General features: G+C 43.7%; 2 protein-coding genes across 2 annotated transcripts in view; both read left to right on the top strand.

Moving 5' to 3' along the window:
- LOC111956625 (cell adhesion molecule DSCAM-like) overlaps positions 1 to 15,466 on the top strand; it is a 97,516-nt gene extending 82,050 nt beyond the window's left edge. Inside the window, exons 4-7 of the mRNA XM_070437005.1 lie at positions 10,622 to 10,768; positions 10,982 to 11,260; positions 11,460 to 11,735; positions 13,936 to 15,466. Coding sequence (XP_070293106.1) covers positions 10,622 to 10,768; positions 10,982 to 11,260; positions 11,460 to 11,735; positions 13,936 to 14,279 — 1,046 coding nt within the window. The 3' untranslated portion in view covers positions 14,280 to 15,466. The remainder of the gene's footprint in view (positions 1 to 10,621; positions 10,769 to 10,981; positions 11,261 to 11,459; positions 11,736 to 13,935) is intronic.
- LOC139022492 (cell adhesion molecule DSCAM-like) overlaps positions 14,143 to 22,300 on the top strand; it is a gene marked incomplete at its 3' end in the record, with an annotated part of 27,036 nt that continues 18,878 nt past the window's right edge. The window contains exons 1-5 of the mRNA XM_070436693.1: positions 14,143 to 14,225; positions 15,402 to 15,674; positions 17,002 to 17,280; positions 17,556 to 17,675; positions 19,938 to 20,117. Coding sequence (XP_070292794.1) covers positions 15,422 to 15,674; positions 17,002 to 17,280; positions 17,556 to 17,675; positions 19,938 to 20,117 — 832 coding nt within the window. The remainder of the gene's footprint in view (positions 14,226 to 15,401; positions 15,675 to 17,001; positions 17,281 to 17,555; positions 17,676 to 19,937; positions 20,118 to 22,300) is intronic.

Here is a 22,300-nt window from a genome sequence, read left to right as displayed (position 1 = left end):
CGTCCCAGATTCGGCCCGGTTCCCGGTCCTGGAATGGGCCCATTCCTCTAAACTCACATATCATCCCAGCTGCCGTCGGACCCTGGCTTTCATCCGCCAAAGTTTTTGGTGGACCACCATGGTTCCGGGTGTCTCCACATTCGTTGCTGCCTGCACTGTGTGCGCACAGAACAAGACTTTGTGGCAAGCTACAGCTGGTCTCCTTCAACCACTCCCTGTTCCTCATCTCCCCTGAACTGTGTCACTGGTCTCCCTCCGTCAGATGGCAACACCACCATACTTACTGTGGTGGATAGGTTTTCCAAAGCTACACATTTTATTCCCCTTCCCAAGTTACCCTCAGCCAAGGAGACAACCCAGCTTATGGTGCAGCACGTCTTCCGGATCCATGGACATCCGGACAACATGGTCTCCGATCGGGGTCCTCTAGGAACATCCTGGACCCAGCCCTCATCACTGAGTTCCGCCGCCGACACCCCGGTCAACCAGGTATGTGCCCAGATAGGATGCCAGGAGTTGGGGTACTGTCACATCCTGATCTGTTTCACCTGTCTTGTGCTTGTCTCCATCCCCCACCAGGTGTCTCCTATTTTTCCCCATTGTCCCCTGTGTATTAATACCTGCGTTTTCTGTTTGTCTGTTGCCAGTTCGTCTTGTCTCGTCAAGTCGTCCCAGTGTGTTTTCTGTGTGTTACCTTCTCTCTAGTTCTTGTTTTCTAGTCTTTCCTGTTCCGACCTTCCTGTCTGCCCTGACCCTGGCTGCCATCCTGTCCCTTTTTTAATCTGCCTTGGACTACAAACCGCTGCCTGTCCTCGACCTGCCCTTTTGTCATAAAAACTATTCTGACAACCGAACCATCTTCCTCCTGTGTCTGCATCTGGTTCATATCCAGAGTCGTGATACTCAGACCATGAGAAACATGATTCTCTGGTCTAATGAAACCAAGATTTAACTCTTTGGCCTAAATGCCAAGTGTCACATCTGGAGGAAACCTGGCACCATCCCTACGGTGAAGCAGGATGGTGGCAGCATCATGATGTGGGGATGTTTTTCAGCGGCAGGGACTGGGAGACTGGTCAGGATCGAGGGAAAGATGAACGGAGCAAAGTACAGAGAGATCCTTGATGAAAACCTGCTCCAGAGCACTTAGGACCTCAGACTGGGGCGAAGGTTCACCTTCCAACAGGACAACGACCCTAAGCACACAGCCAAGAAAACGCAGGAGTGGCTTCGGGACAAGTGGCCCAGCCATAGTTGCCCAGCCAGAGCCCGGACTTGAACCGATCTAACATCTCGGGAGAAACCTGAAAATAGCTGTGCAGCAACGCTCCCCATCCATCCTGGCAGGGCTTGAGAGGATCTGCAGAGAAGAATGGGAGAAACGCCATGTATCAAGCTTGTAGCGTCATACCCAAGAAGACTCGAGGCTGTAATCGCTGCCAAAGGTGCTTCAACAAAGTACTGAGTAAAGGGTCTGAATACTTATGTAAATGTGATATTTCAGATTATTTGTAATAAATTTGCCCAAATTTKTAATAACCTGTTGTTGCTTTGTCAGAAATGGCTATTGTGTGTAGATTAATCAGGAATAAAATCTATTTAATCCATTTTAGAATAAGGCTGTAACATAACGAAATGTGGAGAAAGTCAAGGGGTCTGAATACTTTCCAAATGCACTGTAGATACACTTTCACACTCTTCACATACACTGCTGCTACTGTGTTTATTATCTATCTTGATTGCCTAGTCACTTTGCCCTGACCTACATGCACATTGACTCAGTACCAGTACTCCTTGTATATAGCCTCGTTATTTAATTGTGTTACCATTTCCTTTGTTATTTACTTTTGCTATTTTTTCTTACTTTCTAACTGCATTGTTGGGAAAGGGCTTGTAAGTTAGCATATCACAATACAGTCTACACCTGTTGTATTCGGCGCATGTGACAAATAAGATTTGATTCAGTGATCTGACAATCCATGCATAATTTATGAAATGCATTGTCAATACTTTGATGGCTTTTTTTCCCTCTGTGCTGTAATCGATTGACAGATTTATTACCACTCTTTCATGTTGTTTCATGTGGGCTTCGTGCATTGTTTATTGCAAACTATTTCCAAAGCCGATACTAGCCAGGCCAGTGTGTAGCAGTGACTGCACCCKCCCAGTGTTGAAGTACGGCAGCTCAAGGCAGCATACAGAAGCTCTCAATCATGACGGGGGACTGCCTGATACACAGCGCCCTGAGGAATAATMGTTATTTTGCATGTGTGTGTGTATGTGTGCATGCGTGTGTGTACTGCAGAGTACAGTATTTGACTCCATTTTTGCGGTGGTGTAAAGTACTTCAGTAAAAATACTTTAAAGTACTACTTAAGTCGTTTTTTGGGGGTATCTGTACTTTACTTTATTCTTTATATGTTTTACATCTTTTACTTTTACTTCACTATATTCCAAAAGAAAATAATCTACTTTTTACTCTATACATTTTCCCTGGCACCCAAAAGTATTTGTTACATTTTGAATGCTTAGCAGGACATGAAAATGGTCCAATTCATGCACTTATCAAGAGAACATCCCTGGTCATCCTTTCTGCCTCTGATCTGGCAGACTCACTAAACACACATGCTTCATTTGTAAATTATGATTGAGTGTTGGAGTGTGTCCTGGCTATCCATAAATAAATAAAAAACGAAGAAATTGTGCCATCTGGTTTGCTTAATATGAGGAATTTGAAATGATTTATGCTTTTACTTGTACTTTTGATATTTTAGCAATTACATTTACTTTTGATAGTTAAGTGTATTTTACTCAAGTAGTATTTTACTGGGTGACTTTCTCTTTTACTTGAGTCATTTTCTATTAAGGTATCTTTACTTTTACCCAAGTATGACAATTGTGTACTTTTTCCACCACTGATTATTTTGGGGGGGGATAGGGTGCTTGCTGGAAGTGAGGGAGAGACAACAGTTTCCCTGACAACGTCAGTAGTTGTCAACACCTCCGTCTTAATAGTGACAAATGGTACTTATTACATCAGCGTTAATTTCCCCCCATCTCCTTCAGATGAAGATACTTAGCCTGCACTGATCAAATTGTGTCAGCATAATTACTGAGAACAGACCCTATTAAAAGCCAGGGCTTCAGATTCAGTGTCGAGCCTCATGGTTAGGCCTATCATTCAGCTGCATCTCTGGGAGGCTGATGTAGACAACCCGTATACTAATGACCTTAAGTCCAGAACTCTACTCACTCAGACAGAAATACTGTAGGAGAACAGGCAAGYGGGTAATAGACATAGGGCTCAATTCAATGGAACTGCACTGCAGTATTTACAGTACATAGGAGGAGCTTRTTCCCATGTTCAAATAAATTCACATGATGGTTTTGGGTGCTGATAAAAACCTACTTCTCTTACCAAGTAGACTCCCTTCACAGGTGCTTCCAGTTGTGTGTGGGGGCAGTAATTTGTCTACAAAGACACTGCATTGTAAGGTAGTGTGAATGCTTATCACTATGAAATTATTAACMGAGCACCAGTCCTTTCTTGGACAAAATTGGTATTCTATGACTTGACTTATGAGTTATTTACAATAACTTTGTAAGACTAACATTTGAATAATAGCAATACATTGATTTAATCTGAAGGTATGAATTCTTTAAGAATCTATTGTAGTTATTTTCCAGAATAAAAGACAAACACAAGTTTTTTATACAATCAACATTTAATAACGCTAATCAAAATATTTACCAAAATAATGAGGGATCATAAAAAGGTAGGAAATAGAATGAAAGACAAGAAAGAGACCAAGATATCTGAATATTAAAGATGTGATACTCAGTCTGTGAACAGTCTGTTGTCCCTGGCTCTAGTTAGGCCACATGGAGGTGAACAAAGMCAAGATGGCAGTGTCCTCCTTTGTCCTTAGTTGAGGGGTTTCTTTGTGGTGGTTTATTGCTCCTTTCCTCTGAGTTTGGAAGGCCCCTCATGTGCTGCTCCTCTGGGTTGTGTCCCAGGTTACTCTGTCTGCTGGCTCTTCCTTTGAGTTGCAGAGGCTGTGCTCTAAATTGTCTTCTCCTTCTTTCCTTGAAGAAGGTTAGCTTAAATGTACAGTTCAGGCCGCACTAACTCTTTAAATACTAAGTCTCCTTCTGAGACTGTTTAGTTCATGGGCTCTTCCGTCCTAGTTTCTGTACTGGATTACAGGTACTATTCCCCAACATGTACTTTTTCCCTGACTTATCAGTTCACTTGTTCTTGACATTAAAGGTGAAGGTCCAGGCCCTGTTGTCAGCCTACTGAACATGGAGGTTCTTCTCCCTCCTCGATAGAAGTCCAGTTTGAGAGGTCCAGCATGATAAGAGGCTAACGTCAGAGCCCTTTTGTAGTCCTGTGAGGTCACATGGTATCACACCTAGGTGTGAAGGCCCACTTTATGACCCTTTGTCTTGGATAGAGAGAGAGAGTGCTTGGAGGATCTCAGTAGTCCATAACAGTTCAGCATTATAGACAGTAAAAGGATGTTCAACATATGACATTAAAACGGCACAACGCTACATCATGAACATTTCTATGGCAGGTTCAATTTATTTCCAGCCTCACTTTTGTTTTACGAAATAGAGGCCAAAACAAACCCCAAAATGATTAACTTTTAATTTCATTAAAGTTTAATTTAAAGCTTAAACCTAGCTTTAAAATAACCTCAATTACCATAAGCAATTTCATCAGCTTTATATATGTGGATTTGGTGTTGCCAGTAGCTCAGTGGAGAATACTGTTGTTTCTCTCTGGTTGGGGACTGCATGGAGAGAGAATGAAATTCACAAATTAGTGTCGTCTGATGGGATGGAAATGTGTTAATTGCTGTTTTTAAGCTGCTGCAATAATAAGGTTATGATGGCAGACTGCTCATGGCACATTATTTAGCCCAGAGCCCATATAAACTCACAGAACTGTTGGTTGGTGAAAATAGAGTGCTAAATGTAATTACTCATTTTACAATCTGTGGATATTCTACATCATCAAATATACATTTAGTGCCAGTGGAAGTGTTTCCAGCTGTGGTGTTAGTTAGCTGGTTTAATGTGAAACGTACAGGGTTTCCTGTGGCATTGGCTGTCCTCTCTCTTGTAGCCTACACAGAATGTTGCTCTCCGATACAAAGACATTTCAGACAAGAGGTAATAATTTGACAGAGAGAAGTGTGAATGTTGTTGTCTCTGGCTGGAGCAAACACCAGCCTTTGTCCTCCCAGTTGATTGGTTTTGCTTSCAGTGTGCTGTCTGTTTGTGCTGAAGCTAACATTAGCCAGCCCACCAGGCATCTCTCAGGGATAACTAACTGCCATGAAGAAGATTACACCCACATACAAAAATCACACCTCACAGCTAAAATCCCACCATGCTCAGTCCACATCAACAACCAAAGCTAATCCAGGAACGTTTTCTCACTGTTGGCTAGAGGTGCTGATACAAGGAGCCAACTGTAGTAGAGTACATCTAAGGGTGGTTAGCCTGTCTCTCTCTCTCTCTGCACTGTACTGACCTTGGCTTCTGGTTGCGTGAAAGCAGCACGGAGCCTCTGTTGTTGTCAGAGCAGAGGGAAGAAAGAAATAAAAGAGAACTTTGAATACCTTTCATCAGGCCAGGAGTCAGAGAGAAAGAATAGCACTCCCTCATTATGCAGTATCGTGTGGAGATGAGAGCGGTTGGTTGGTGCGTGGTCGTGGAATGGCACGGAGGGAGAACACCTCCACAATGGCACCAGGTATGCAGAGAGCACATGGAGGGAAGGTGGATTAATTATATATGCAAGTACAATACAGTAGCTCCCTGCCTGCCTGCTGCCTCTGTGCCCAGCCAGGCTCAAACTAAAGGCTCACACACACATCCCACTGAATGTGCATCTGCCATTCGTCTGCCGATCTTTCAGCCCACTGTGTTTTAGGGACCACCCACTGTAGAACGTCAAACTGACGACATTTTTCATGCAATTCTACATGTAAAATCAGTACACACTTGGTTCACAAATTACATTGAGGTGCTAAGTACTCTCAGCCAGCAAACTCTATTGGTCTGTCTGAGCCCTAAGTTTATAGGATCCACAGTACTGAACAACTCAGGTCCCAGAGGTTTTGCAGGCTGGAGCTCTATTGACGTTTTTGAAGAGGCTAGTATAGTCCAATAATCTCCTGTATAGGCCTTATATTACTAAGAAGGGTTGAAGGCTCATTGATATCACAACTTGAAGAAGGAGTTTGAAATATTTACAAGCTGCATTTTAACTTTTGTTCAGTCAGTTATTGATGTGTAAAACAAGCTAATTCAGGACAACCATTGTTGGTTGTGCTTAGGTACTGTACAGGTCATTCTATACTCTACTACACTGTTCATATGTGTTAGTGGCTACCAGAATTTTTTTATACGCTCCTTCACAATCCAAACTAGGATTTTAATTGCCGCCTGTCTCTCATCGTGTAGTGAGCAAGGCTCAACCTCTTCAAGAGTCTACTGGGATATGTGCCAATAGTGCTCACGGAAATGTTTTTTATCGTTGTATAATCTAGCCATAATTGGTACTAGCATATCAGACCTACTGTATAGCATATGCTTTTGTTTGATATTTTAAGAGGGTTTCTTCTGTAAAATACTGTACATTCATTCTATATGCTATTTCAGATAAAGTCCTATCCTTCAAATATAGTCCTGAATCAAAGGTTCAAACCAGAACTTTGATCAAAACTAAAGAYAGTAGAAAACAACTGCATGATTTATTCAAATGACATATTTCACATGTAAGATTTGTGTTTAAATATGCATAGTTCATCTCATGACAGCTGGGCATTTTTTGCATGGATTGATTCAACCCAGCTGAATGATTTATGATGAATAAAAAGGCATCTTTAATTTACTGAGGAGAGGTAAATAACACCAGTCACTCACTGCAAAATGGAGGACGCTTTCTTTACAGGCCAATCACAACAAGCCATAAAATAATTCCTCTCAAATCACTTCTTGATTTTACAGATCTTTGATCTTTGAGAGGATTAGGGTTGAGTGACGGATCAAAGGAGTTACTACGTGTCCTTAAGTGGTGTTTTGATGTAGCACAAAGGAGAAGAGGGGAGATGGTGACACGCTTCGTCACCCTTCCACACACATTCATTATTAACGCTCCACAGTGCGCTGAGTCCCTACCATACACGTGGGTCGGTGTGGTGTGGCTGGGCCAGCTGTCTAGTGGGCTGGGCTTTGTGTACTGGAAGAGATACGATTATTATATCTATTGGATGGCTTGCAAACCCCTCTAACCTCAAATAACAGGAGTCAGGACACATACTGTACATGTAGCTGAATAGGGAGAGAGGACAGAAAGAGGACAGACAGAGGACAGAGAGAGGACAGAAAGAGGACAGACAGAGGACAGAGAGAGGACAGAGAGAGGACAGAAAGAAGTGGGAAGGATGTTAAAATGGGATGAGGTACTGAGCGGTGGATGAAGGAGAGGAAGGTCCAGAGAGAGGGCAGAGTATGTTTTATATTATCCAGGGTGTGAGGACTGGGCTGTTGGTGAATGTAGCCGACGTACACTATGACAGCCATGATGGAGCCATGTTGTCAGCCAGCCGGGTGTCCATGCATCCACCCTACTGCGCTATTGGCTGAGGAGGAGCTCCCTGACTCCCTGTCCTTGCATGGTGAGGTCAGCAGCCCAGTGACCTGACCTCAATTATACCAGATTAGAGATCAGATCCCCGGCACACTGACCTCGGAGCAGCCACCAATTAGACTCCGAACATGCCGTCAGAAAAGAACACCCTGTCCAGGAGGACAAGGAGAGAGTGTGGAGGAGCAGGCGGAGCCAAGATCCTTGTCCCTACAATGTCCACACCTATTTCCCATACATTTTTCCCATTGAGGTTTTCGACAATGCTTTTGGGCATTGTAGCATTTTGTACTGCTATTTCCATGTCTTTGACTACAGATCTGTATTTGTGTCTTAGCAAGTGAGGGTGATTAGATTAAGTATGTTTCTGGAGAACGAAGGGAGAGCTAGCTCCTTCAGATCAGCAGGGCTGGGAAGGGAATGTGTGGAGCTGGGCTGAGCTGGGCTGGGCTGGACAGGGCTGGGAAGGGCAGGGTGGGGCACGGCAGGGCTGGGAAGACCAGGGCAGGGCTGGGCTGCACATGGAAGACTACGCAGCACTCCTGGCTCTTTTGATGCTCTGCCTTTATCACAAACACCAGGCTGCCTGTTTCAATGATTTCACCTCAGGTTCAGAAGCTTAATCTATACATGCAAATATGCTGAGTATATAAAACATTAAGGACGCCTGCTCTTTCCATGACATAGACTGACCAGGTGAATCCAGGTGAAAGCTATGACCCCTTATTGATGTCAAATCCACTTCAATCAGTGTAGATTAATCGGAGGAGACCAGTTAAATAAGGATTTTTAAACCTTGAGACAATTGAGACATGGATTGTGTATGTGTGCCATTCAAGACAAAATATTTAAGTGCCTTTGAAGGGGGTATGGTAGTAGGTGCCAGGAGCACCGGTTTGTGTCAAGAACTGCAACGCTGCGTTTTTTTACGCAGCATTAACAGTTCCCTGTGTGTATCAAGAATGGTCCACCACTCAAAGGACATCCAGCCAACTTGACGCAACTGTGGGAAGCATTGGAGTCAACATGGGCCAGCATCCCTGTGGAACGCTTTTGACACCTTGTAGAGTCCATGCCCCAACTAGATGAGGCTGTTCTGAGGGCAAAAGGGGGTGGGGTCCAACTCAATATTAGGAAGGTGGTCCTAATGTTTGGTATACTCGGTGTATACTCGGTGTATAACAGTACTGTATGTCTGGAGGATCCGATACAGGCTAACATTGATAGGGACAGAATATCGCTGAGTGCTGTGAAAGCCAGATGGTGGAGAAGGAGTCAGAGGCAAGGAGAGAGAAAGACTAATAGAAAGGAGAGCGAGATAGGAGAGAGAAAGACAATAGATTTTCTTTCATTTTTGATTTTCTGCTGCAGTCTGCTGAGCCCCTGTCTTCTCTCTAGCATCCCCTCTCCCTGCTCTTCAGTCTGTCATAACACAATAACAGAGGTCTGACAGCTTAAAAGACACTGGAGGAGCATGGAGGTGCTTGGGGAGAAAATTGCTGCAGAACACAGGCTGCTCAGCGACTAGAGAGAAATACCATTTTGTCTCGCACAAGATGGATTCCCCTGTGAGATTGCAGGGTAGGGTACCAAAGACAGAATCAAAATGGAGAACCTTTAAAAAAGCTCGTTTTTTTTAACATAATTGCTATTGGCCTATGTTGGTGATATCAAATACTCTGATACAAATCACAACATTTTATATTTTCACTTTGATTGCACAATGTATTGTGACAATATTGAATATTGAAGAAGTAAATCCTACATATCATTTATGAATATCAATATGAAAGAGATATAATTTTGATGTATCTGATCTCCTCAACCTTTAAAGAAATGCCTGGCAATGATAAGGGCATGCACACACACACACACACACACACACACCACCCTCCCTCTACAGATCACACTGCTGGTGGCCCGTCACACAACTGCATTTAAATCAGGAGCTAGAAACCCCTTCAGGATTTCAAATCCATGGACTCTGGTGTCTATCCTAACTAGGTCAACTCTTACAATAGCTGCAGACTTTTTCTCCCTCTCCTCCCTCTCCTTATTTTTACTACCTTTCAAAAGTGGATTTTTTATTTGTATTTATTTGTATGAACAATAGATATTGAATGAATTATTAAATATGCCAATATTAAATGCAGGTAAAATATTTCTTTATCCGGTCCTTTTGTATTTTTTTACCAATTGATAACTTTGCCAAAAAAAACACTGATATCCTATGCTTGATTTGTCATTGATTTTCTGTAGATTTCAGGCCAGAATGGTGCATGACGTTTTACAGTCCATTTTGATCAGGCTTTATCTAAAGARACCTTCCTCGTTGTCAGAGACAAGGCACAGCGCTGCTACTGTAGCTGGTTTTAACTGAAGCTGCCCCTGGCTGGTGTTCCTTGGGGCCRAAATGCTCACTAAGCTGTCTCTGTCTTAGCATGCTCGCCACAGCACAGTGAAGACYATCTCCTGTAAATTGCTTTTTCGATCAGTTTTGACATCAATCTGCTCTCCTGGGGATAACGCATGCATATGATTGCGAGAGGAAGGTATCATTCCTTATGGATGTTGACAACCCCACTCAGTCGGGTTTGATCCCCAGAATTAACATAATATTACTGCACAGACTGAACTGCTAGTGACACCCAAAGAGGATTTGGTTGCTGTAGCAGAGGTTTAGACCAGATAGATTGCTGGAGCTAGGGAGGGCAGAGGCCAAATGTAAAGGTTATCTCAGGTAAAAGGTCTTGGTATGATATGTTTCAGGATATGTATGTATAATAGAACTTATCTAGATAATTCAGTACTGTTTGTGAATGCCATGGATTATGCGGGACCGGGTGTCTTTTCCAGCTGGATGGCGTACTACAGTAGCTTCCTATGAGCTGATTGGCTACTGTATTTTTWATGTGAATAATCCCTCCTTTCTTTCTCTCTCTTTTTCTCTTCCAGGACCTAGATTTCTCATCACAACCACAGGAGCCTTGTATATTCTGGACGTTCAGAATGAGGATGGATTGTATAACTACCGCTGCACCACACGGCATCGCTACACGGGCGAGACCAGGCAAAGCAACAGCGCCCGGCTTTTTGTGTCAGGTCAGTCTGTGCTGCCCTAAATACCTAAATAACGGTACCCCAGAAACATCTAGATATCTGTACAGTACACCATGTTGCAGTAATACATCAGAAACTTCTGCATCTTCATACACTGCAAAGTCCACAACACAGTGAATACTATCATAACACTATCTCTTCTAATAGTGAACTCTATTCTTATCATAACAACTTCTCTCTCTTATCTCTCATAAGATCCCACCAACTCAGAGCCGGGGATTCTGGATGGCTTTGACCGCCGGGAGGTCATGGCGTCCCATCGGGTGGAGCTGCCCTGTAAGGCGTCGGGCCATCCCATGCCCAAGTACCGCTGGCTGAAGGACAACAGCCCCCTGGAGCCCGACACACGTTTCCGCCAGAGTGTCACGGGCCTGCTGATAGAGAGCGCCCAGCCCACCGACTCTGGCACCTACGTGTGTGAGGTGTGGAACAGCTATGGCAACGCTGAGGTGGTGGGCCGGCTGCTGGTCAAGCGTGAGTCCAAACACCACATCACACTCACACATCAGGAGCTATCCCAGCCTGGGTGCCATGATGTCTCTGCGTTAGCTGCTCTTGCCCTGTCACTTTGTTTATCTATTTCTTTGATAATGTTCTCACAACAAAATATTTGTGTCATGGTATAAGAATGTCATAGGCCACCAGTGTGTTCTGTGGTTTCTCTTGTGTCCAGAGCCCCTGAAGGCGGTGGTCAGCCCACGAAAGGTGAAGGGCAGCGTGGGTAGTAAGGTGTCCTTGCATTGCAGTGTCAGTGGCTCTGATGAGTATGAACTGTCGTGGTACCGTAACGGAGAGATCATCTACCCCGGCAACAACGTGCGGATCACAGGCATCAGCAGGGAGAACCTGATCATGGAGGGCATGGCAAAGAGCGACGGCGGGGCCTACCAATGTTTCGCCAGGAAGAACAAAATGTCCGCTCAGGATTTTGTTCAGGTCATTTTGGAGGGTGAGATACAGTACAGGTTTCTATAAAGATCAATGCTACTATGGCAGTTATTTGATATATTGGTGTTCTTATAATAAGACAGTGGTTAGAATATATCACCATGTGTTTTTTTTTCATGTGTACTGTACTGCTTGGAAGTTGACTATAGCATGAGTGGTTACGGTTTTATGTTGTGTGTATGTTTTGTGTCCATGTACTGTACCAGTCAAACGTTTGGTCACACCTACTCATTCCAGGTTTTGTCTTTAGTTTGACTATTTCCTACATTGTAGAACAATAGTGAAGACATCAAAACTATGAAATAACACATATGGAATCATGTAGTAACCAAGAAAAGTGTTAAACAAATCAAAATATATGTTATATTTGAGATTCTTCAAAGTAGCCACCCTTTGCCTTGATGACAGCTTTGCACACTCTTGGCATTCTCTCAACTAGCTTCATGAGGAAGTCACCTGGAATGCATTTCAAATAACAGGTGTGCCTTATTCATTTGTGGAATTTCCTTCTTAATGTGTTTGAGCCAATCAGTTGTGTTGTGACAAGGTAGGGGTGGTATACAGAAGACAGCCCTATTTGGTAAAAGACCAAGACAATATTATAGCAAGAACAGTTCAAATAAGCAAAGAGAAATTACACTGCATTACTTTAAGACGTGAAGGTCAGTCAATCTGGAAAATTTCATGAAACTGGCTCTCATGAGGACCGCCACAGGAAGGAAGAACCAGAGTTACCTCTGCTGCAGAGGATACGTTCATTTGAGTTACCAGCCTCAGAAATTGCAGCCCAAATAAATGCTTCACAGAGTTCAAGTAACAGACATCTCAACATCAACTGTTCAGAGGAGACTGTGTGAAACAGGCCTTCATGGTAGAATTGCTGCAAAGAGACCACTACTAAAGGACACCAATAAGAAGAAGAGACTTGCTTGGGTCAAGAAACACAAGCAATAGACATTAGACCGGTGGAAATCTGTCCTTTGGTCTGATGAGTCCAAATTTTGGATTTTTGGTTCTAACCGCCGTGTCTCTGTGAGACGCAGAGTAGGTGAACGGATTATCTCCACATGTGTGGTTCCCACCGTGAAGCATGGAAGGTGTGATGGGGTGGGGGTGCTTTGCTGGTGACACTGTCTGTAATTTATTTAGAATTCAAGGCACACTTAACCAGCATGGCTACCACAGCATTCTGCAGCGATACGCCATCCCGATCTGGTTTGCGCTTAGTGGGACTATCATTTGTTTTTCAACAGGACAATGACCCAGCACATCTCCAGGCTGTGTAAGGGCTATTTGACCAAGAAGGAGAGTGATGGAGTGCTGCATCAGATGACCTGGCCTCAACTTTCACCTAACCTCAATCCAATTGAGATGGTTTGGGATGAGTTGGACTGCAGAGTGAAGGAAAAGCAGCTCAACATATGTGGGAACTCCTTCAAGACTGTTGGAAAAGCATTCCAGGTGAAGCTGGTTGAGAAAATGCCAAGAGTGTAGTATTCTACAATATAGAAAATAGTAGGCTATTTGAAAAATCTAAAATATGTTTTGATTTTGTTTAACACTTTTTTGGTTACTACATGATTCCATATGTGTTATTTCATAGTTTTGATGTCTTCACTATTATTCTACAATATAGAAAATAGTAGAAATAAAGAAAAACCCTTGAATGAGTAGGTGTGCCAAGCTTTTGACTGGTACTGTATGTGTAGTTGCAGCAGCAGTGACTTAGCAGAAAGGGATTTTGGCCCTGGATCGATACAGGGCCAGTGTTGTGCTCCGGCAGAACAGCAACTGTTATTAGGGTTACTACCCCAGTCAGCTTTAAACTGCCTAACTGAGCCTGGTTGCTTGGGCAACTGTCTCGCCTGGCCACTGAACTGTATAAGGAGGATATTGATAATCTATAATGATGTAGAACATGCTAGGGTTATCAGAGAGCAACAGCAGGCCACTCTAAGATAGAGTTGTTTTCTATCATTAAGAATTGTTCTTGGTTTTGTGTTGCACATTATTTTCACACTTGTAAGGAATTATTTGAATTGTTTTATGTGAGCGATACCTTAGCTGACTAATGTCAGTATAGAATACGTTTACAATGTTCATACAGTACATGATGCAGAGATTTGTCAGGTTTTTCTTTCCAACCCGTTGTAGTCCTATTAACCATTACCCATGGTCTTCCTCTCTCTCTCCCCTTTCAGACGGCACTCCGAAGATTCTGTCCTCCTTCAGTGAGAAGGTGGTCAACCCCAACGAGCCAGTCTTCTTGGTGTGTAACGTCAAAGGCACTCCCCCTCCCTCCTGCACCTGGAACCTGGACGACGACCCGGTCATCAAGGACAGTCACCACCACCCTGGCCACTACGAGACCCACGAGGGCCACGTGGTCAGCCAGCTGAACATCACCCACACCAAGGAGGTGGACGGAGGGGTGTACCGCTGCACCTGCAGGAACTCGGCCGGGGCGGTCTACCACCAGGCTCGAATAAACGTAAGAGGTGCTTGTCAGATCAGCTCCTCCAAAACAACAAAAACATACACCTAACTGATTTTTGTTTGGTTTCCAAGTTAAATGCCTGTTTCTTTTAGGTTTTTGTTCTATTCTCCCTCCTTTGCTAAGTGCCTACATATTCCTAACCTTTTTACTTGAGCTCATTTTCTTTCTTTCTTTATTTCTTCCTTTTATTCCTCGGTTTCAGTTGCAGCTTCGGACTCCATTGTTTAGTTTCTCCTAATTTCCTCCATGTTGTTTTTTATCCCTGTGTGAATTTCTCTTGTCACATTGCCCCTCTTTCTATGATTGTGATACTCCAGTTCTATAGCTTTTTATTTTTTAACACTGCTATTTCTAGTCGCCCATATGTTGTTGGCCTGTTTGCATGTCAGTCCCTCATACTGTCAAAGGTCCCTCACAATGCCAGGTCACAACCAATCATGTTTTGTCAGTGTGTGTTTGTGTATGTGTGATCCATCCATAACATGTCTGTTCTATTGATTGTGTCTCATTTGTTGGACAGGGAGGTTCTTCTTGCTATAATACCTCTCTTCCTGTCTTTAATAGTAATCTGATCCTCTACACAGATCACTGTTGCAGAGATGATTCCCTTCAGCTGATTTACACTGCTGTTCCATGTGTAGATGTTTGAACACATTTGACCAAAGTATTATCATTTTATTTGTAGGCCTTACTGACAGGCAGGTTTTCAGCCCAGTGTGGTGTATACTGGTCAACTTTGTACTGCATGTTTCTATGCTGGTGGTGGTTTTATCTTAAGACTGTAAAAGGGATTATAGTTCTCTCTCTTTTGTTTCCTTGGTTAGTTTCTTACTTACTTTTTTGTTGTTGAATGTATAGTTTATTTATTCAACGAGACAGTTAGTTTCAAGTGGCTCTTGGATTTGTAATGCAGATAACTCATACAGTGAATATTGTCCACTAAAATGTTCTGTCTTTCAGCTGTCAGCCAACCCTACCTTGTCCTTGTCTAATTTGGTCCTGATTTCACAGCCCTCTCTTCAGAGTCTACCATGAGGTCCTGTGGTAAAAACAAACACATTTGGGTGTGCTGTCAATACATACGGCTTGATGTTGTTGACTGTCATTTCACAATCCTCTCACCCATAAATGTGTTTATAGAGAGCTCTCTCTCCCTCTCTGTATTTRTAGGGGCTGCCAGCATCCGTCCAATGAAAAACATCACAGCCATCGCAGGGCGGGATGCGTACGTCCACTGTCGCGTCATTGGCTACCCATACTATTCCATCAAGTGGTATAAGAACTCCCACCTGCTCCCCTTTAACCACCGGCAGCGGGCCTTCGAGAACAACGGCACTCTGAAGCTGTCCAACGTGCAGGAGCTAGACCAGGGAGAGTACAACTGCAGGGTATTGGTCAAACCTCATCAGGAGACCAATCAGAGCGTCCATCTCAATGTCAAAGGTAGGAAGAGCCTGCCTCCCTGACTCATGCACTGTGACAGTACACAGTATTTTTTCTAATATCCACACTAGCATACAACAATTTGGAAAGTGTAAAGGAAGTCACACTGCTTTCTTAGCAAATACCACTTCCTCTCGATTCAACCCATACCCGGCACGAACTCTGTCTTGRTAGTATACATGACCACCCTCCTGAAGCATCTTACCAGTCGGCACCACATGAAAAGCTAGCTATTCACTGGCGCAAGTGGGGACACTTCAGGCTGAGGAGTAGGTTACACACATCACCATGTGCTTCATAAGCATTCTAAGAGGTATGAGAGTGTGGACAGTAGAACATGACAACGCTGTAGCCAGAGATAGGAAGTGACCTCGCAGGTCATACTCCCATTGGACAGGGCCATCATAAGCTACAGAAACACTGCCTGACATTCACCACTGCTATGACTACGCTTCTTTGGTATGTGAGACTAAACTAGAGTCATTAGTATGACTGCACATACAGTAGCGATTGAGCTTGATTACCAGAGACCCAGAATACGTAATGGGAATGTTAACGAGTGATTCCCCATGCCTCATATCCATGTCATGAATGATGCAGCCACTGCTTAAAACATTTCCAGGAGATGAGGCTGGGGCGGGGCGGGGGAAAGGGGGACCACATGATATAAAGCAACACTTCCCCGCTACAAGTATCTTAGTTAATTTGCTCTGCTCAAGCTTCAAAATCTGAAAGCGGCTGGGGAGATCCCAGGAGTCCATTATCCCTACTTTGTTGTGAATTAAATCAGTGCTCAAGTGCTGCTTATTTCAGTGTTATTTTAACTCATTGATTCTCAAATGCAGCTGACTTGCGAGATGGCTGGAGAGTCCCCTGAGAAGGTGCCACAGTGGACTTACTGAGCAGGATCTCACATCTAGGTCGTTATCTAGTCTAGCATGGGGCCTGATTCTCCATTCATTTGTATAACATGTTGTTTTTTCCCTTCTTGAGGGTCGTTAGGTTTTCTAGACAGACTGATGTGGCARGAGTCACCAAAATACAGAATCACCCCTTCAAGTGTTTATGGAATAGTACACCTGTTCTTGGTACTGTTTGCTCCGACTCAGAGTACAGAATGTTCGGCTAGACTGGAGGAATGACTAAGGTGGAATTACGTGATGATTCACTCTCAGTCCTTCTGAGTTCAGAGTCTATTCAATGATTTCCAATGACCAAAGGGATTGATAGAATATTGAAGTATGACACACAGGAGATTGTACCGGTATAGTGTATTGTCTCTCAGCCTAATGTGGTTATGGTCACCTCTCCCCCTCTTCCCCTCCAGTTCCACCGTACATCCAGCCCTTTGCATTCCAGCGGTTCTCCATTGGCCAGCGTGTCTTCATCCCCTGCGTGGTAATGTCAGGTGACCAGCCCCTGGACATCACCTGGCAGAAGGACGGGCGGCCAATCCCTGCCAGTCTGGGGGTCACCATCGACAACATAGAGTTCACCAGCTCACTGCGGATCTCCAACCTGTCCCCAGACCACAACGGAAACTACACCTGCATTGCACGCAACGAGGCTGCAGCTGTTGAGCACCAGAGTCAGCTCATTGTCAGGGGTGAGAGGAGGCTAGCACGTTGTTCCTCTGTCTCTGTCTCTAGATGTATCTCTCTTAGGTTCCCTCCTCTCGCTCCCTGACTCGTACTGTGTCTTTCTTTCTTTCTCTCTCTGTTTCTGTTTCTTTCTCTGCTCCTCTCTCCGTTGCTTCTCATCTGTCTTTATACTGTGATTTCTCTCCACTGCAGTCTTTTTCTCAATCTATCTCTTCTACTATCTTTCTGTCTCAGAAGTACTAGTAAGTCAGTCTGTGTGTGGTTCKCTCTGCTCCTCCAGTTCCTCCCCAGTTTGTGGTGCAGCCCACAGACCAGGATGGGATCTATGGCAAAACTGTGACCCTCAACTGCTCTGCTGAGGGTTATCCACGCCCCACCCTCGTATGGAAGCACTCCAAAGGTAAACATATATTGAAATCAAGCATCCGAAGACTGTTGGTAGCATGAATTAAATGGTTATACAAACGTATTAATGGACATTGTTTGGGGATGTAACGGCAGCTCTTTTGGATGGAGTAACGGTAGTAGTAGTTGAAGGCATATGGGTTCCATCTGTTTCATCCACAGCCCGTGTATGATGTGGTTCAACAACTGCAGGTGTACACACACACTGTCACAGGTCGCAGGTGTACAGCCACTGTGGGTTGTGAGGTGGGGGAGCTACCAGTGAGGTGTGAGAGAGCAGGTGAACAAAGTGGCACAGCATTTGACCTGGCTAGCTGAAGAGGGGACCCAGGTGTTTGCTGCTTCGTCCATAACCAGGGATGAAAGTTTCCCACAATGGAGAGACAACAACCAATCCAACCAATTGGGTGGCGTGGGGGGCCGTGTGAGGGGCATCAAAGGCGTGGAGACAGGGCCAGACAGACAGCAGCCAGGCTTTGATGGGATTTGTTTGTGACTTTGGCTCCCTGGGACAGAGAGGAGATTGGGTTTGATGTGAGAGAGACGCTCCTCAATGTCTTAGACCTCCTGTCTGATTAAAAATGTCTGGCAGAACCTTGGTCTGTCGCCACMGCGATGGCAGAGTGAAGACTCAGCCGGGGCCTTTATCTGAGATGTACCTCTAATTTGTAAGTGACGTGTGTTGCCTGCTGTTGTTGGTCTGGATAATGCTTTTTATTCTCCCAGTCAGGTGCTAGCAGAGCAGAGCCACAGAGGAATAGAACAGTGAAGAAGGAAAGGTCAGCTGGTATTAGCATAACTGCTAGCTCCCTCTGGATATGCAAAATCCATCATTCAAGAGCACGTCCTCGTCTCTCTCTCTCTCCTCTCTTCTCTCTCTCTCTCCTCTCTTCTCTCTCTCTCTCTCTCTCTCTCTCTCTCTCTCTCTCTCTCTCTCTCTCTCTCTCCTCTCTCCTCTCTCCTCTCTCTCTCTCTCTCGTCTCGTCTACAAGGCAGCAGAGTGGGAATAGTACTGCCACTTGACCCCTCGCTAACCATAGGCACTTGACTGGATTTTTAATTAAGGACCAAAACCCACAGTTCACTAAATGTCCTTATCTTTACACGCTAACTTTATCGCATGCTAATATCTGGCCCAGTTCAGACATATGTTTAATACTCTATGAGCGAGCCTGGATGTGTTGCTGTAACATAGGTAGACCACTTACAGCTCTGAGTGGATTTCCATTCCCAGGCAGCTCGTTGACCTGAACATTTTCAGTATTAAACATTTCCTACAGTACTGAAGTCATTTTGACCTTTTTGAATGAAACTGTCCAACATTACSTCCAACAGAAACATGGATGATTATAGAAAATAACTTGTTCCCTAATATGTGAAAAGTATAATGCTGTATGCTAGTATGCTGAAGAATACCTCACCACCAGGGAGATGTGCCCAACAAATGAAGAATATTTGACCTACAAAAAGCATGTACATACTAATACTCATCTTTGTGTTTCACCAAGACAAAACCAATGCTTTGGAGATTAGGTTGTATTTACCCCCAAAAATATGTACAATACAATGTTCAGTCTTTGATGTGTAGATTTGTAAATGTACATGCTTACATGTTCAATGTTGTTCACATGAAGGATACCAAACATGGCTTACAGACAGAGAATCAAGGAAAAACAAAGGAAAAGAAAAGTACTTTTTTGTGTAAAGGAAACTGCTTTGCATTTTATTGGCTGATTCCTTGTTTCAAGGCCACGTTGCAGTCTTGTTGTTTTCTTCCTCAGCAATCTGCTCTGGTGTTGAACATGAGCACTATCTCTTTAACGATTACCTCATTTTAGTGGCTACATTCTCCACAGCAGCTGCTGAGGTTTAGGGGCAGCGTTAAGATACATGTTTACTGTCCTTAAATCCCTAAAGCTTTGTCACTAAAGCGTTACACACACTGTACAAGTCAAATAAGGATGCGCATCTGTCAATAGTCTTGACCCAAAACATGAGCATTAAAAACAAAAACAGTAGTAGCTTTGGATTTAAATTAGGAAGGGGAAATTGTAGCACACCACCCCCATGTGCTGTTAACCTTACATTGCTTATGCCAAATACAATGTTTCAGATTAAGGATTAGAGTATGTTGTAGACTTACACGTCCTTTACAAATATGTACACACTTTTGAAAGGTGCTAAATGCATTTAAAATGTGGATCTCAGGTCATATCATCCATGACTCGTGGCCCCGTCCCTCCTGTCTCTTCCCTAGGTAACGGGGTTCCCCAGTTCCAGCCCATCGCCCTGAACTCTGGCTCCCGTATCCAGCTGCTGGTCAACGGCTCTCTGCTCATCAAACACGTGCTGGAGGAGGACAGCGGCTACTACCTGTGTAAGGTCAGCAACGATGTGGGAGCTGACGTCAGCAAATCCATGTACCTCACCATCAAAAGTAAGACTCCAAAAACACTGTAATGTTTCTTTCTGACTTCCTTATTAGAATAACTCTGTTTGATATTGTTGGGTGAAGCATCAAATGACAAGTGTGTATCGCATCTGTGAGTTTGGGTCAGAGCAAATGAGGGGAATATAAGGGTAAAATCTTGATCCCACAGTATAGTCACTGTTCCTTTGGCCCTGGGTGTGTGTGTGTGCGTGAGCAGCTAAGGACTTATGTCCCGTCCATTACACGCTGAACTCTTCATTCAAGCGGAGTCTGCCAATTGCAAAAGAGAGGGACAGAGCACTACACCGCTCTCTTGTTCTCTGGCCTGCTTTCTCCATCTCACTCTTTCCCCCTCTCTGTTTCTCTCTCTCTCTTTCTCTGATAATGATTKTGTTGCCCTACTTGTCTTACATCACCTACATCACATTTAACATGACATATAGCACCTTCATAAGGTCACCAGTATGCCATCTCTCAATCTGTATTTCCCTGAAGTCACAGAAATGTGACCACCCTATATGTTATCTTCTGGTATTAGCCCTGTCCCTGGCTGCATATTGATTTGTATTACAGTGTTCTCCTATAGCCTTGTAGACATCATGTTTAACCGACAAGGGGGAGAGGGCCTGCCTTGCCAGGTCTATTTTAATCAGTACCAGCAGCAGTCTAATGTAGCTGTAGCATCACTAATCACTTTCTGGTTACAAAACCAACCTGAGACAGAGCCAAGGCCTGGGCCATGGCATCATTAATGTCAGTGGGACTTGGAGAGGAACTGGGACACAGTTCAGTGACATAAGGTCACTCATTAGATGCTGTGTCATTTCAAAGGTTTAGTCATTGAACAATTGACCTTAGGGTTACTCAGATGGCCTATAGGCTACTGTAGTAACTGTACATTGAATCATCACACAGTTAAAACAGATACAGTCTGAGTAATGAATCATGACATACTGAAACAAGGACAGGGCATGGTTTTGTATTGGAGTCCAGACAGTTTGTCTCTCTCTGCTGTGTTGACTGGTGTGGTTGCAGCATGTGGAGTATGTTAATACGGATCGGTGTCGCGCTAGCGGGACAACTTCCGATGAAACTGGAGGGCGCGCAATTCAAATAAATAATCATTAATATTATGGATTTTAAACATTTAGGTACATATAAGTGTCTCATATCGGCTGAAAGCTTAAATTCTTTTTAATCTAACTGCACTGTCCGATGTACAGTAGCTATTACAGCGAAAACATGCCATGCAATTGTTTGAGGACGGCACCCCACATCAAAATATTTTTCCACCGGCACAGGTTTCATACATTCACATATAAGGATGAAATATTCACTTACTTTTTGAAAATCTTCCTCTGATTTGTCATCCAAAGGGTGCCAGCTATAACATGTAGTGTCGTTTTGTTAGATAAAATCCTTCTTTATATCCCCAAAAGTCTGTTTAGTTGGCGCCATCGATTTGAGTGATCCACTCATTCAACTTGCAGAGAAAGGAATCCGAAAATCTACCCCTAAACTTTGTTTCAACAAGTCAAAATATGTTTCTATTTACTCCTCAGATACCGTAAAATGTAATTAATTACATTAATTACATTAAACTATAATATTTCTTTCCGAAATAAGTATGTTCAATAGGAAACAGATTTTAGCAGGTGCGTAATGTCTTCATGGTGTGCGCAAAAACGAGTTTCCAAGACTGTGTCCTTCTACTAAAATTGTTATTTCTTATTTGTTTTTGAAGTTACAGGCCTGACACCTTGCATATAGACTGCTGACACCCRGTGGAAGCCATAGGAATTGCATACAGGGAGCTCATTGTCAATATGACCTTTTTCTTGCATTTCTAAGAGGATGGTCTCTCTCTCAAAAAAAAAAGATTCTCGGTTGGTTTTTCTTTGTTTTTTCTCCTACCATATCTATTGTGTTATATTCTCCTACATTATGTTGACATCTCTACAAACTGCAAAGTGTTTTCTTTCCAATGGTACCAATTATATGCATATCCTGGCTTCAGGGCCTGAGCTACAGGCAGTTTACTTTGGGCATGTCATTCAGGCAGGAAGTGGAGAAAAAAGGGGCCTAGCCCTAAGAAGTTTTAATGACCCTGGTCACCAGTCTCCTGGCACTGCTAGTCTGGCTTCGCTGCGTGGGGGAAGTATTCTCATTTGATGGTGCTCAGATGTGAG

Source organism: Salvelinus sp. IW2-2015, linkage group LG4p, assembly GCF_002910315.2.
Source record: "Salvelinus sp. IW2-2015 linkage group LG4p, ASM291031v2, whole genome shotgun sequence".
In the NCBI taxonomy this organism is placed as follows: domain Eukaryota; kingdom Metazoa; phylum Chordata; class Actinopteri; order Salmoniformes; family Salmonidae; genus Salvelinus; species Salvelinus sp. IW2-2015.
The sequence above is the reverse complement of the archived record's forward strand: the minus strand, read 5'-3'. Positions and strand labels throughout refer to the sequence as shown.